The following is a 20,387-nucleotide window of genomic DNA, read 5'->3' on the forward strand; positions in this document are numbered from 1 at the left end:
GATAACAGATATACTACAACTAGATAACAGATATACTACAACTAGATAACAGATATACTATAACTAGATAACAGATATACTACAACTAGATAACAGATATACTACTACTAGATAACAGATATACTACAACTAGATAACAGATATACTACAACTAGATAACAGGTATACTACAACTAGATAACAGATATACTACAACTAGATAACAGATATACTACATCCATAACTAGATAACAGATATACAACAACTAGATAACAGATATACTACAACTAGATAACAGATATACTACATCCATAACTAGATAACAGATATACTACAACTAGATAACAGATATACTACATCTATAACTAGATAACAGATATACTACAACTAGATAACAGATATACTACATCTATAACTAGATAACAGATATACTACAACTAGATAACAGGTATACTACAACTAGATAACAGATATACTGCAACTAGATAACAGATATACTACAACTAGATAACAGATATACTACATCCATAACTAGATAACAGGTATACTGCAACTAGATAACAGATATACTACAACTAGATAACAGATATACTGCATCCATAACTAGATAACAGGTATACTGCAACTAGATAACAGATATACTGCATCCATAACTAGATAACAGGTATACTGCATCTAGATAACAGATATACTACATCTAGATAACAGATATACTGCAACTAGATAACAGATATACTACAACTAGATAACAGATATACTACAACTAGATAACAGGTATACTACAACTAGATAACAGGTATACTACATCTAGATAACAGATATACTGCAACTAGATAACAGATATACTATAACTAGATAACAGGTATACTACAACTAGATAACAGGTATACTGCAACTAGATAACAGATATACTACATCTAGATAACAGATATACTGCAACTAGATAACAGATATACTACATCTAGATAACAGATATACTGCAACTAGATAACAGATATACTACATCTAGATAACAGGTATACTGCAACTAGATAACAGATATACTGCAACTAGATAACAGATATACTGCATCCATAGCTAGATAACAGATATACTACATCTAGATAACAGGTATACTGCAACTAGATAACAGATATACTGCAACTAGATAACAGATATACTGCATCCATAACTAGATAACAGGTATACTGCATCTAGATAACAGATATACTACATCTAGATAACAGATATACTGCAACTAGATAACAGATATACTACAACTAGATAACAGGTATACTGCATCCATAACTAGATAACAGATATACTGCAACTAGATAACAGGTATACTGCAACTAGATAACAGATATACTACAACTAGATAACAGATATACTACAACTAGATAACAGGTATACTGCATCCATAACTAGATAACAGGTATACTGCATCTAGATAACAGATATACTACATCTAGATAACAGATATACTGCATCTAGATAACAGATATACTACAACTAGATAACAGATATACTACAACTAGATAACAGATATACTACAACTAGATAACAGGTATACTACAACTAGATAACAGATATACTACATCCATAACTAGATAACAGATATACTACATCTAGATAACAGATATACTACTACTAGATAACAGGTATACTGCAACTAGATAACAGATATACTACAACTAGATAACAGGTATACTGCATCCATAACTAGATAACAGATATACTGCAACTAGATAACAGGTATACTGCAACTAGATAACAGATATACTACAACTAGATAACAGATATACTACAACTAGATAACAGATATACTACAACTAGATAACAGGTATACTGCATCCATAACTAGATAACAGGTATACTGCATCTAGATAACAGATATACTACATCTAGATAACAGATATACTGCATCTAGATAACAGATATACTACAACTAGATAACAGGTATACTACAACTAGATAACAGATATACTACAACTAGATAACAGATATACTACAACTAGATAACAGATATACTGCATCTAGATAACAGATATACTGCAACTAGATAACAGACATACTACAACTAGATAACAGGTATACTGCATCCATAACTAGATAACAGATATACTGCAACTAGATAACAGATATACTGCATCTAGATAACAGATATACTGCATCCATAACTAGATAACAGATATACTGCAACTAGATAACAGATATACTGCAACTAGATAACAGGTATACTACAACTAGATAACAGATATACTGCATCCATAACTAGATAACAGATATACTGCAACTAGATAACAGATATACTGCATCTAGATAACAGATATACTACATCTAGATAACAGATATACTGCAACTAGATAACAGATATACTACAACTAGATAACAGGTATACTGCAACTAGATAACAGATATACTACAACTAGATAACAGATATACTACAACTAGATAACAGGTATACTACATCTAGATAACAGATATACTACTACTAGATAACAGGTATACTACAACTTGATAACAGATATACTGGGACTAGATAACATATATAATACAACTAGATAACAGGTATACTACTACTAGATAACAGGTATACTACATCCATAACTAGATAACAGGTATACTACAACTAGATAACAGGTATACTACATCTAGATAACAGATATACTACAACTAGATAACAGGTATACTGCATCCATAACTAGATAACAGATATACTACATCTAGATAACAGATATACTGCATCTAGATAACAGATATACTACATCTAGATAACAGATATACTACATCTACAACTAGATAACAGATTTACTACATCTAGATAACAGATATACTACAACTAGATAACAGGTATACTGCATCCATAACTAGATAACAGATATACTACATCTAGATAACAGATATACTACATCTAGATAACAGATATACTATAACTAGATAACAGATATACTACAACTAGATAACAGGTATACTACAACTAGATAACAGGTATACTACAACTAGATAACAGATATACTATAACTAGATAACAGATATACTACAACTAGATAACAGGTATACTACATCCATAACTAGATAACAGATATACTGCATCCATAACTAGATAACAGATATACTACATCTAGATAACAGATATACTACAACTAGATAACAGGTATACTACAACTAGATAACAGGTATACTACAACTAGATAACAGATATACTACATCTAGATAACAGGTATACTACATCCATAACTAGATAACAGATATACTACAACTAGATAACAGATATACTACAACTAGATAACAGATATACTACATCTAGATAACAGATATACTACTACTAGATAACAGATATACTACAACTAGATAACAGATATACTACAACTAGATAACAGGTATACTACAACTAGATAACAGATATACTACAACTAGATAACAGATATACTGCAACTAGATAACAGATATACTACAACTAGATAACAGGTATACTACAACTAGATAACAGATATACTACAACTAGATAACAGGTATACTACAACTAGATAACAGATATACTACAACTAGATAACAGATATACTACAACTAGATAACAGATATACTACAACTAGATAACAGATATACTACAACTAGATAACAGATATACTACAACTAGATAACAGATATACTACTACTAGATAACAGATATACTACATCTAGATAACAGATATACTACAACTAGATAACAGATATACTACATCCATAACTAGATAACAGATATACTACATCTAGATAACAGATATACTACAACTAGATAACAGATATACTACAACTAGATAACAGATATACTACAACTAGATAACAGATATACTGCAACTAGATAACAGATATACTACAACTAGATAACAGATATACTACAACTAGATAACAGGTATACTACATCTATAACTAGATAACAGATATACTACATCTAGATAACAGGTATACTACATCCATAACTAGATAACAGATATACTACATCTAGATAACAGGTATACTACATCTATAACTAGATAACAGATATACTACATCTAGATAACAGGTATACTACATCCATAACTAGATAACAGGTATACTACATCTAGATAACAGATATACTACAACTAGATAACAGGTATACTACATCCATAACTAGATAACAGATATACTACAACTAGATAACAGATATACTACAACTAGATAACAGGTATACTACAACTAGATAACAGATATACTGCATCCATAACTAGATAACAGATATACTACATCTATAACTAGATAACAGGTATACTACAACTAGATAACAGGTATACTACAACTAGATAACAGATATACTACATCTAGATAACAGGTATACTACAACTAGATAACAGATATACTACAACTAGATAACAGATATACTACAACTAGATAACAGATATACTACTACTAGATAACAGATATACTACATCTAGATAACAGATATACTACATCTAGATAACAGGTATACTACATCTAGATAACAGATATACTACATCTAGATAACATATATACTACATCTAGATAACAGATATACTACAACTAGATAACAGATATACTACATCTAGATAACAGGTATACTACTACTAGATAACAGATATACTACATCCATAACTAGATAACAGGTATACTACATCTAGATAACAGATATACTACATCTAGATAACAGATATACTACAACTAGATAACAGATATACTACAACTAGATAACAGGTATACTACATCTAGATAACAGATATACTACATCTAGATAACAGATATACTACAACTAGATAACAGATATACTACATCCATAACTAGATAACAGATATACTACAACTAGATAACAGATATACTACAACTAGATAACAGATATACTACAACTAGATAACAGATAAACTACATCCATAACTAGATAACAGATATACTACAACTAGATAACAGATATACTACAACTAGATAACAGGTATACTACAACTAGATAACAGATATACTACATCTAGATAACAGATATACTACATCTAGATAACAGGTATACTACATCTAGATAACAGATATACTACATCTAGATAACAGATATACTACATCTAGATAACAGATATACTACATCTAGATAACAGGTATACTACATCTAGATAACAGATATACTACATCTAGATAACATATATACTACATCTAGATAACAGATATACTACAACTAGATAACAGATATACTACATCTAGATAACAGGTATACTACTACTAGATAACAGATATACTACATCCATAACTAGATAACAGGTATACTACATCTAGATAACAGATATACTACATCTAGATAACAGATATACTACAACTAGATAACAGATATACTACAACTAGATAACAGGTATACTACATCTAGATAACAGATATACTACATCTAGATAACAGATATACTACAACTAGATAACAGATATACTACATCCATAACTAGATAACAGATATACTACAACTAGATAACAGATATACTACAACTAGATAACAGATATACTACAACTAGATAACAGATAAACTACATCCATAACTAGATAACAGATATACTACAACTAGATAACAGATATACTACAACTAGATAACAGGTATACTACAACTAGATAACAGATATACTACATCTAGATAACAGATATACTACATCTAGATAACAGGTATACTACATCTAGATAACAGATATACTACATCTAGATAACAGATATACTACATCTAGATAACAGATATACTACAACTAGATAACAGATATACTACATCTAGATAACAGGTATACTACTACTAGATAACAGATATACTACATCCATAACTAGATAACAGGTATACTACATCTAGATAACAGATATACTACATCTAGATAACAGATATACTACAACTAGATAACAGATATACTACAACTAGATAACAGGTATACTACATCTAGATAACAGATATACTACATCTAGATAACAGATATACTACAACTAGATAACAGATATACTACATCCATAACTAGATAACAGATATACTACAACTAGATAACAGATATACTACAACTAGATAACAGATATACTACAACTAGATAACAGATATACTACATCCATAACTAGATAACAGATATACTACAACTAGATAACAGATATACTACAACTAGATAACAGGTATACTACAACTAGATAACAGATATACTACATCCATAACTAGATAACAGATATACTACAACTAGATAACAGGTATACTACATCTAGATAACAGATATACTACAACTAGATAACAGATATACTACATCTAGATAACAGATATACTACTACTAGATAACAGATATACTACAACTAGATAACAGATATACTATAACTAGATAACAGATATACTACATCTATAACTAGATAACAGATATACTACATCTAGATAACAGATATACTACAACTAGATAACAGATATACTACAACTAGATAACAGATATACTAGATAACAGATATACTACATCTATAACTAGATAACAGATATACTACAACTAGATAACAGATATACTACTACTAGATAACAGATATACTACATCCATAACTAGATAACAGATATACTACATCTAGATAACAGATATACTACTACTAGATAACAGATATACTACAACTAGATAACAGATATACTACAACTAGATAACAGGTATACTACAACTAGATAACAGATATACTACAACTAGATAACAGATATACTGCAACTAGATAACAGATATACTACAACTAGATAACAGGTATACTACAACTAGATAACAGATATACTACAACTAGATAACAGGTATACTACAACTAGATAACAGATATACTACAACTAGATAACAGATATACTACAACTAGATAACAGATATACTACAACTAGATAACAGATATACTACAACTAGATAACAGATATACTACAACTAGATAACAGATATACTACTACTAGATAACAGATATACTACATCTAGATAACAGGTATACTACATCTATAACTAGATAACAGATATACTACATCTAGATAACAGGTATACTACATCCATAACTAGATAACAGGTATACTACATCTAGATAACAGATATACTACAACTAGATAACAGGTATACTACATCCATAACTAGATAACAGATATACTACAACTAGATAACAGATATACTACAACTAGATAACAGGTATACTACAACTAGATAACAGATATACTGCATCCATAACTAGATAACAGATATACTACATCTATAACTAGATAACAGGTATACTACAACTAGATAACAGGTATACTACAACTAGATAACAGATATACTACATCTAGATAACAGGTATACTACAACTAGATAACAGATATACTACAACTAGATAACAGATATACTACAACTAGATAACAGATATACTACTACTAGATAACAGATATACTACATCTAGATAACAGATATACTACATCTAGATAACAGGTATACTACATCTAGATAACAGATATACTACATCTAGATAACAGATATACTACATCTAGATAACAGATATACTACAACTAGATAACAGATATACTACATCTAGATAACAGGTATACTACTACTATATAACAGATATACTACATCCATAACTAGATAACAGGTATACTACATCTAGATAACAGATATACTACATCTAGATAACAGATATACTACAACTAGATAACAGATATACTACAACTAGATAACAGGTATACTACATCTAGATAACAGATATACTACATCTAGATAACAGATATACTACAACTAGATAACAGATATACTACATCCATAACTAGATAACAGATATACTACAACTAGATAACAGATATACTACAACTAGATAACAGATATACTACAACTAGATAACAGATATACTACATCCATAACTAGATAACAGATATACTACAACTAGATAACAGATATACTACAACTAGATAACAGGTATACTACAACTAGATAACAGATATACTACATCCATAACTAGATAACAGATATACTACATCTAGATAACAGATATACTACAACTAGATAACAGATATACTACAACTAGATAACAGATATACTACAACTAGATAACAGGTATACTACAACTAGATAACAGATATACTACAACTAGATAACAGATATACTGCAACTAGATAACAGATATACTACAACTAGATAACAGGTATACTACAACTAGATAACAGATATACTACAACTAGATAACAGGTATACTACAACTAGATAACAGATATACTACAACTAGATAACAGATATACTACAACTAGATAACAGATATACTACAACTAGATAACAGATATACTACAACTAGATAACAGATATACTACAACTAGATAACAGATATACTACTACTAGATAACAGATATACTACATCTAGATAACAGGTATACTACATCTATAACTAGATAACAGATATACTACATCTAGATAACAGGTATACTACATCCATAACTAGATAACAGGTATACTACATCTAGATAACAGATATACTACAACTAGATAACAGGTATACTACATCCATAACTAGATAACAGATATACTACAACTAGATAACAGATATACTACAACTAGATAACAGGTATACTACAACTAGATAGCAGATATACTGCATCCATAACTAGATAACAGGTATACTACAACTAGATAACAGATATACTACAACTAGATAACAGATATACTACAACTAGATAACAGATATACTACAACTAGATAACAGATATACTACATCTATAACTAGATAACAGGTATACTACAACTAGATAACAGGTATACTACAACTAGATAACAGATATACTACAACTAGATAACAGATATACTACAACTAGATAACAGATATACTACAACTAGATAACAGATATACTACTACTAGATAACAGATATACTACATCTAGATAACAGATATACTACATCTAGATAACAGGTATACTACATCTAGATAACAGATATACTACATCTAGATAACAGATATACTACATCTAGATAACAGATATACTACAACTAGATAACAGATATACTACATCTAGATAACAGGTATACTACTACTAGATAACAGATATACTACATCCATAACTAGATAACAGGTATACTACATCTAGATAACAGATATACTACATCTAGATAACAGATATACTACAACTAGATAACAGATATACTACAACTAGATAACAGGTATACTACATCTAGATAACAGATATACTACATCTAGATAACAGATATACTACAACTAGATAACAGATATACTACATCCATAACTAGATAACAGATATACTACAACTAGATAACAGATATACTACAACTAGATAACAGATATACTACAACTAGATAACAGATATACTACATCCATAACTAGATAACAGATATACTACAACTAGATAACAGATATACTACAACTAGATAACAGGTATACTACAACTAGATAACAGATATACTACATCCATAACTAGATAACAGATATACTACATCTAGATAACAGATATACTACAACTAGATAACAGATATACTACAACTAGATAACAGATATACTACAACTAGATAACAGATATACTATAACTAGATAACATATATACTACAACTAGATAACAGATATACTACAACTAGATAACAGATATACTACTACTAGATAACAGATATACTACATCCATAACTAGATAACAGATATACTACAACTAGATAACAGGTATACTACATCTAGATAACAGATATACTACAACTAGATAACAGATATACTACATCTAGATAACAGATATACTACAACTAGATAACAGATATACTACAACTAGATAACAGATATACTACTACTAGATAACAGATATACTACAACTAGATAACAGATATACTATAACTAGATAACAGATATACTACATCTATAACTAGATAACAGATATACTACATCTAGATAACAGATATACTACAACTAGATAACAGATATACTACAACTAGATAACAGATATACTAGATAACAGATATACTACATCTATAACTAGATAACAGATATACTACAACTAGATAACAGATATACTACTACTAGATAACAGATATACTACATCCATAACTAGATAACAGATATACTACATCTAGATAACAGATATACTACAACTAGATAACAGATATACTACAACTAGATAACAGATATACTACATCCATAACTAGATAACAGATATACTACATCTAGATAACAGATATACTACAACTAGATAACAGGTATACTACAACTAGATAACAGATATACTACAACTAGATAACAGGTATACTACAACTAGATAACAGATATACTACATCCATAACTAGATAACAGATATACTACATCTATAACTAGATAACAGATATACTACAACTAGATAACAGATATACTGCAACTAGATAACAGATATACTATAACTAGATAACATATATACTACAACTAGATAACAGGTATACTACAACTAGATAACAGATATACTACATCCATAACTAGATAACAGATATACTACAACTAGATAACAGGTATACTACAACTAGATAACAGATATACTACAACTAGATAACAGATATACTACAACTAGATAACAGATATACTGCAACTAGATAACAGATATACTACAACTAGATAACAGATATACTACATTCATAACTAGATAACAGATATACTACAACTAGATAACAGATATACTGCATCCATAACTAGATAACAGATATACTACATCCATAACTAGATAACAGATATACTACAACTAGATAACAGGTATACTACAACTAGATAACAGATATACTACAACTAGATAACAGATATACTACAACTAGATAACAGATATACTGCATCCATAACTAGATAACAGATATACTACAACTAGATAACAGGTATACTACAACTAGATAACAGATATACTACAACTAGATAACAGATATACTACTACTAGATAACAGATATACTACATCCATAACTAGATAACAGATATACTACATCCATAACTAGATAACAGATATACTACATCCATAACTAGATAACAGATATACTACATCCATAACTAGATAACAGATATACTGCATCTAGATAACAGATATACTGCAACTAGATAGCAGGTATACTACAACTAGATAACAGATATACTACAACTAGATAACAGATATACTACATCCATAACTAGATAACAGATATACTGCAACTAGATAACAGATATACTACAACTAGATAACAGATATACTACTACTAGATAACAGATATACTACATCTAGATAACAGATATACTACAACTAGATAACAGATATACTACAACTAGATAACAGATATACTACAACCATAACTAGATAACAGATATACTACAACTAGATAACAGATATACTGCATCCATAACTAGATAACAGATATACTACATCTAGATAACAGATATACTACAACTAGATAACAGGTATACTACAACTAGATAACAGATATACTGCATCCATAACTAGATAACAGATATACTACAACTAGATAACAGATATACTACAACTAGATAACAGATATACTGCAACTAGATAACAGATATACTGCATCTAGATAACAGATATACTACAACTAGATAACAGATATACTACATCCATAACTAGATAACAGATATACTACATCCATAACTAGATAACAGATATACTACATCCATAACTAGATAACAGATATACTACATCCATAACTAGATAACAGATATACTGCATCTAGATAACAGATATACTGCAACTAGATAACAGGTATACTACAACTAGATAACAGATATACTACAACTAGATAACAGATATACTACAACTAGATAACAGATATACTACAACTAGATAACAGATATACTACATCCATAACTAGATAACAGATATACTACAACTAGATAACAGATATACTACAACTAGATAACAGGTATACTACAACTAGATAACAGATATACTACATCCATAACTAGATAACAGATATACTACATCTAGATAACAGATATACTACAACTAGATAACAGATATACTACAACTAGATAACAGATATACTACAACTAGATAACAGATATACTATAACTAGATAACATATATACTACAACTAGATAACAGATATACTACAACTAGATAACAGATATACTACTACTAGATAACAGATATACTACATCCATAACTAGATAACAGATATACTACAACTAGATAACAGGTATACTACATCTAGATAACAGATATACTACAACTAGATAACAGATATACTACATCTAGATAACAGATATACTACAACTAGATAACAGATATACTACAACTAGATAACAGATATACTACTACTAGATAACAGATATACTACAACTAGATAACAGATATACTATAACTAGATAACAGATATACTACATCTATAACTAGATAACAGATATACTACATCTAGATAACAGATATACTACAACTAGATAACAGATATACTACAACTAGATAACAGATATACTAGATAACAGATATACTACATCTATAACTAGATAACAGATATACTACAACTAGATAACAGATATACTACTACTAGATAACAGATATACTACATCCATAACTAGATAACAGATATACTACATCTAGATAACAGATATACTACAACTAGATAACAGATATACTACAACTAGATAACAGATATACTACATCCATAACTAGATAACAGATATACTACATCTAGATAACAGATATACTACAACTAGATAACAGGTATACTACAACTAGATAACAGATATACTACAACTAGATAACAGGTATACTACAACTAGATAACAGATATACTACATCCATAACTAGATAACAGATATACTACATCTATAACTAGATAACAGATATACTACAACTAGATAACAGATATACTGCAACTAGATAACAGATATACTATAACTAGATAACATATATACTACAACTAGATAACAGGTATACTACAACTAGATAACAGATATACTACATCCATAACTAGATAACAGATATACTACAACTAGATAACAGGTATACTACAACTAGATAACAGATATACTACAACTAGATAACAGATATACTACAACTAGATAACAGATATACTGCAACTAGATAACAGATATACTACAACTAGATAACAGATATACTACATTCATAACTAGATAACAGATATACTACAACTAGATAACAGATATACTGCATCCATAACTAGATAACAGATATACTACATCCATAACTAGATAACAGATATACTACAACTAGATAACAGGTATACTACAACTAGATAACAGATATACTACAACTAGATAACAGATATACTACAACTAGATAACAGATATACTGCATCCATAACTAGATAACAGATATACTACAACTAGATAACAGGTATACTACAACTAGATAACAGATATACTACAACTAGATAACAGATATACTACTACTAGATAACAGATATACTACATCCATAACTAGATAACAGATATACTACATCCATAACTAGATAACAGATATACTACATCCATAACTAGATAACAGATATACTACATCCATAACTAGATAACAGATATACTGCATCTAGATAACAGATATACTGCAACTAGATAACAGGTATACTACAACTAGATAACAGATATACTACAACTAGATAACAGATATACTACATCCATAACTAGATAACAGATATACTGCAACTAGATAACAGATATACTACAACTAGATAACAGATATACTACTACTAGATAACAGATATACTACATCTAGATAACAGATATACTACAACTAGATAACAGATATACTACAACTAGATAACAGATATACTACAACCATAACTAGATAACAGATATACTACAACTAGATAACAGATATACTGCATCCATAACTAGATAACAGATATACTACATCTAGATAACAGATATACTACAACTAGATAACAGGTATACTACAACTAGATAACAGATATACTGCATCCATAACTAGATAACAGATATACTACAACTAGATAACAGATATACTACAACTAGATAACAGATATACTGCAACTAGATAACAGATATACTGCATCTAGATAACAGATATACTACAACTAGATAACAGATATACTACATCCATAACTAGATAACAGATATACTACATCCATAACTAGATAACAGATATACTACATCCATAACTAGATAACAGATATACTACATCCATAACTAGATAACAGATATACTGCATCTAGATAACAGATATACTGCAACTAGATAACAGGTATACTACAACTAGATAACAGATATACTACAACTAGATAACAGATATACTACATCCATAACTAGATAACAGATATACTGCAACTAGATAACAGATATACTACAACTAGATAACAGATATACTACTACTAGATAACAGATATACTACATCTAGATAACAGATATACTACAACTAGATAACAGATATACTACAACTAGATAACAGATATACTACAACCATAACTAGATAACAGATATACTACATCCATAACTAGATAACAGATATACTACATCCATAACTAGATAACAGATATACTACATCCATAACTAGATAACAGATATACTACATCCATAACTAGATAACAGGTATACTGCAACTAGATAACAGATATACTACATCCATAACTAGATAACAGATATACTACAACTAGATAACAGGTATACTACAACTAGATAACAGGTATACTACAACTAGATAACAGATATACTACATCCATAACTAGATAACAGATATACTACAACTAGATAACAGATATACTACATCCATAACTAGATAACAGATATACTGCATCCATAACTAGATAACAGATATACTGCATCCATAACTAGATAACAGATATACTACAACTAGATAACAGGTATACTACAACTATAACTAGATAACAGATATACTACAACTAGATAACAGATATACTACAACTAGATAACAGATATACTACAACTAGATAACAGATATACTACATCTAGATAACAGATATACTACATCTAGATAACAGATATACTACAACTAGATAACAGATATACTACATCCATAACTAGATAACAGATATACTACTACTAGATAACAGATATACTACAACTATAACTAGATAACAGATATACTACAACTAGATAACAGATATACTACTACTAGATAACAGATATACTGCAACTAGATAACAGATATACTGCATCCATAACTAGATAACAGATATACTGCATCCATAACTAGATAACAGGTATACTACAACTAGATAACAGATATACTACAACTAGATAACAGATATACTACAACAAGATAACAGATATACTACATCTAGATAACAGGTATACTACAACTAGATAACAGATATACTACTACTAGATAACAGATATACTACATCCATAACTAGATAACAGGTATACTACATCCATAACTAGATAACAGATATACTACAACTAGATAACAGATATACTACATCCATAACTAGATAACAGATATACTACAACTAGATAACAGATATACTACATCCATAACTAGATAACAGATATACTACATCTAGATAACAGGTATACTACAACTAGATAACAGATATACTACTACTAGATAACAGATATACTACATCCATAACTAGATAACAGGTATACTACATCCATAACTAGATAACAGGTATACTACAACTAGATAACAGGTATACTACAACTAGATAACAGATATACTACAACTAGATAACAGATATACTACAACTAGATAACAGGTATACTGCAACTAGATAACAGATATACTACAACTAGATAACAGATATACTACAACTAGATAACAGATATACTACATCTAGATAACAGGTATACTACAACTAGATAACAGATATACTACAACTAGATAACAGGTATACTGCATCCATAACTAGATAACAGATATACTACTACTAGATAACAGATATAATGCAACTAGATAACAGATATACTGTGTGAAAAAATAAGACTAAATATGACTGTTGTTGCTCACTTGACTGTTAATAAAATAGTCCGTTTTTGAAAGCTTTTCAACATTCATTACAGATGTAAATTGTCGTACACAATCATGGGCATCACCTTCAGCTCATATAAACAGTGGATTTCTGCTGTTGTGGACCTTTAACCATCTGTCTGACTTTGTTGTTCACACAGGAGAGAGACATGACAATCGTGGATCCTCTGGGGAGCCTCAACAACATCATGAAGCTGATGAGGCAGAGAAGAGTCCCCCCAGATCAGAACACCTCAAGAAACACCAGCGGAAACCCACAGGAAAGAAATCTCACCACTGCTCTGACTGTGGGAAGAGATTCACCTCTTCAACAGACCTTAAAAGCCATCAGAGAATCCATACAGGAGAGAAACCTAATAGCTGTGATCAATGTGGGAAGAGTTTTAGTGTTACACGCAGCCTGAAAGCACACCAGAAAACACACACAAGAGAGAAATCTTATAGATGTGATCAATGTGGGAAGAGTTTTGTTACATCTAGCATTCTGACTATACACCAGAGAACACACACAGGAGAGAAACCTTATAGCTGTGATCGGTGTATGAAGAGTTTTACTACATCTAACCAGCTGACTATACACCAGAGAATACACACAGGAGAGAAACCTTTCCACTGCTCTGACTGTGGAAGGCATTTTGTTTCTTCCCAATATTTAAAATCACACAAGAGAACACACACAATAGCGAAACCTTACCACTGCTCTGACTGTGGAAAGTGTTTTGTTTCGTCACAATATTTAAAATCACACCAGAAAACACACACAGGAGAGAAGCCTTATAGCTGTGATCAATGTGGAAAGAGATTTAGTCACTCAAGCAACCTGATGGTACATTTGAGAACACACACTGGAGAGAAACCTTATAGCTGTGATCAATGTGGAAAGAGTTTTACTTCATTTAGCCAGCTGACTATACACAAGAGAATACACACAGGGGATAAACCTTACCACTGCTCTGACTGTGGAAAGAGTTTTGTTTCGTCCCAAAATTTAAAATCACACCAGAAAACACACAAAGGAGAGAAGCCTTATAGCTGTGATCAATGTGGGAGGAGTTTTACTCACTCAAGGAACATGATATCACACCAGAGAACACACACAGGAGAGAAATATTAGAGCTGTGATCAATGTGGCAAGAGTTGCTCTGACAAAACATCAGAAAGTACATACATGAAGGAGTTGTTTCATGATATCAATGAAATAATGTCACAATGTAGAATGTTTTAACATTGTAGTAGGAGTATTTTAATGATGTCACAATGTAGAATGTTTTAACATTGTAGTAGGTCTATTTTAATGATGTCACAATGTAGATCCCTAAACGTTTGCCCCGTGTTCTATTGATTTCAGCATGATATGGATATTGGCCTCAGGGGCAAAATCCAGGCTCTGAATTGAAATAGTATTTATGTGATTAACATAAACACAGAGAAAGTGTTGCGTTTCACTTCCCTCGTTGGCGACCTACTTGAATCAAACTGCGACACTTTAAAATGTAGCTAGCTGTTTTCTACAAATTGACCTCTAAACACTAATGTACACGTTATTCCCACGTTCCGTGGTGTGTTTGAGCTGTTTTAACAGGACATGCAACCTCATCTCCCCCCTCTTGCGCAATTGATTCCCAAGTGACCTCGATAGGAGTGATGACAAATAAGTGTTGCGTTTCTCTTCGTTCTGAGGACCCCTAAATTTAAATGCATCACTCCAAAATGTAGCTGACTGTCTTCTGCAGGTTGTCCTCTAACCAGTGAGGTAAAATATATCTCCCATTTCCATGTGTTTTTAGTTGTGTTAGTTTCAACAGCACGTACAACCTGATTTCCCCCTAATAGATTTATTGCCAGTTGTCAAAACAACAGGGTTTTTGGTTCTTGTATAAAGATGCTCGTTTATAAAAATACAAGTAATGTGATTACTATTGTGGAACATGTTTGTGTATATAGCACATTTTATGTTTAGGTTTTCAATGTATCACAAACTGTTTCTGCATATTGATTATTGATTTTGACACGTTAAAATAGTTTTGACATTGGGCTATCCCACCTAGCAAAATGTTGTTGAAAAGATGTCGTAAATAAGACTATGCCCGACGTTCAATCTACGTTCGTGTCACGATCGTCATAATAAGTTGGTGAGAGAGAGGACCAAGGCGCAGCGGGAAATGAAGACATCTTCTTTTATTTGAGATGAAGATAAAACGAACACTATACATAAAAAAGAAACAAACCAACAAAACGACCGTGAAGCTATGAACGTAGTGCACAGACCAGCAACAAACGTTCAACATAGAATTCCCCACAAACAGCTAAAGCCTATGGTTGCCTTAAATATGGCTCCCAATCAGAGACAACAATAACCAGCTGTCTCTAATTGAGACCCAATTCAGGCAACCATAGACTTTCCTAGATACCTACACTCAACCATAGACACAGCTAGACTTCTATACTAAACATAAACCCAACTACTCTAATAAACCCCCTAAACCTTACAACCACCCTAGACACTACAAAAAACACATACATTCCCCATGTCACACCCTGACCTAACTAAAATAATTAAGAAAACAAAGAAATACTAAGGCCAGGGCGTGACAGTTCGGTTTTGGTTGATTGTCAAAAATACTTTTTTCAGGTGATTGTTTCAATGACTTCAAAACAACTAAATTTCAAAGTACTCGCAGCCTATACATATGGATGAAGTATCATTTTTTTAAACTTGGACTAACTTATGAACTATTTTTTAAACAATCATACATCACTCCAGTTTTTACACATAGTATTTCTTTACAACATTCAAGTGCTAATTGTCGTTATTCCACTATTGGAGAAGCATGACTCAAATATTACAGTATTTCAAACATTCAGCCTGACAAAAGATACATGTTTTATTAGTCCATGCCTCACCATGAAGTTAATTATTGCCAATACATATTAACAAAGGGGTGTACATTCGGTTTTGATATTTTCATAATATTTCTGTCATGTTTTGTCATTGATTACCATGTCTTGTCCCTGTGCTTCCCTTCTATTCGTTTCCCTCTGCTGGTCTTATTTGGTTCTTTCCCTCTTTCTATCCCTCTCTCTCCCCCTCTCTCTCTCTCTCTCTCGCTCTCTCTATCGTTCCGTTCCTGCTCCCAGCTGTTCCTCATTCTCCTAACTACCTCATTTACTCTTTCACACCTGTCCCCTATTTTGCCCTCTGATTAGAGTTCCTATTTCTCCCTCTGTTTTCCGCTTCTGTCCTTGTCGGATCATTGTTTGATGTTTGCTGTTCTGTGTCCTGGTTCCGCCCTGTCGTGTTTTTGCCTTCATCAGATGCTGCGTGTGAGCAGGTGTCACCTAAGAGATATCCAGGAGTATCGTTTTGTTTTAGACTGGAATAAAGACTCTGTTTATGTTAAGTCGCTTTTGGGTCCTCATTCACCAGCATAACAGAATGATCCGACCCCAATAATGGACCCAGCGACTACGGATTCTCGCAACACTGCTATCAAGAAGCAATGCTCGGCAGACACGAGCAGGAATTGTCTGCTGCTCGTCATGCCGTTGAGACCCTGGCCGCTCAGGTTTCCAACCTCTCAGGACAGTTTCAGAGTCTTCGTCTCGTGCCACCTGCTACTTCCTGGTCTTCCGAGTCTTCGGAACCTAGGGTTAATAACCCACCATGTTACTCTGGGCAACCCACTGAGTGCCGCTCCTTTCTCACCCAGTGTGATATTGTGTTTTCTCTCCAGCCCAACACATACTCAGGAGAGAGAGCTCGGATCGCCTACGTCATATCACTCCTTACTGGTCGGGCTCGGGAGTGGGGCACAGCTATCTGGGAGGCAAGGGTTGAGTGTACTAACGATTATCAGAGCTTTAAAGAGGAGATGATACGGGTTTTTGATCGTTCAGTTTTTGGGAAGGAGGCTTCCAGGGCCCTGGCTTCCCTATGTCAAGGTGATCGATCCATAACGGATTACTCTATAGAGTTTCGCACTCTTGCTGCCTCCAGTGACCGGAACGAGCCGGCGTTGCTCGCTCGTTTTCTGGAGGGACTCCACGCTAAGGTTAAAGATGAGATTCTCTCCCGGGAGGTTCCTTCCAGCGTGGACTCTTTGATTGCACTCGCCATCCGCATAGAACGACGGGTAGATCTTCGTCACCGAGCTCGTGGAGGAGAGCTCGCGTTAACGGTGTTCCGCCTCTCCGCATCTCAACCATCTCCTCTCACCGGCTCAGAGACTGAGCCCATGCAGCTGGGAGGTATTCGCATCTCGACTAAGGAGAGGGAACGGAGAATCACCAACCGCCTTTGCCTCTATTGCGGTTCTGCTGGACATTTTGTTATTTCATGTCCAGTAAAAGACAGAGCTCATCAGTAAGCGGAGGGCTACTGGTGAGCGCTACTACTCAGGTCTCTCCATCAAGATCCTGTACTACATTGTCGGTTCATCTACGCTGGTCTGGCTCAGCTGCTTCCTGCAGTGCCTTGATAGACTCTGGGGCTGAGGGTTGTTTTATGGACGAAGCATGGGCTCGGAAACATGACATTCCTCTCAGACAGTTAGGGAAGCCCACGCCCATGTTCGC

General features: G+C 31.9%; 1 protein-coding gene across 1 annotated transcript in view; it reads left to right on the plus strand.

Annotated features, from left to right (window-relative positions):
• LOC129839195 (zinc finger protein 271-like) overlaps positions 1-20,387 on the plus strand; it is a 42,685-nt gene that overhangs the window by 7,514 nt on the left and 14,784 nt on the right. The window contains exon 2 of the mRNA XM_055906503.1: positions 15,953-16,914. Within this exon, the coding sequence (XP_055762478.1) occupies positions 15,953-16,914 (962 nt within the window). The remainder of the gene's footprint in view (positions 1-15,952; positions 16,915-20,387) is intronic.

The sequence above is a fragment of the Salvelinus fontinalis genome, chromosome 40, assembly GCF_029448725.1.
Source record: "Salvelinus fontinalis isolate EN_2023a chromosome 40, ASM2944872v1, whole genome shotgun sequence".
In the NCBI taxonomy this organism is placed as follows: domain Eukaryota; kingdom Metazoa; phylum Chordata; class Actinopteri; order Salmoniformes; family Salmonidae; genus Salvelinus; species Salvelinus fontinalis.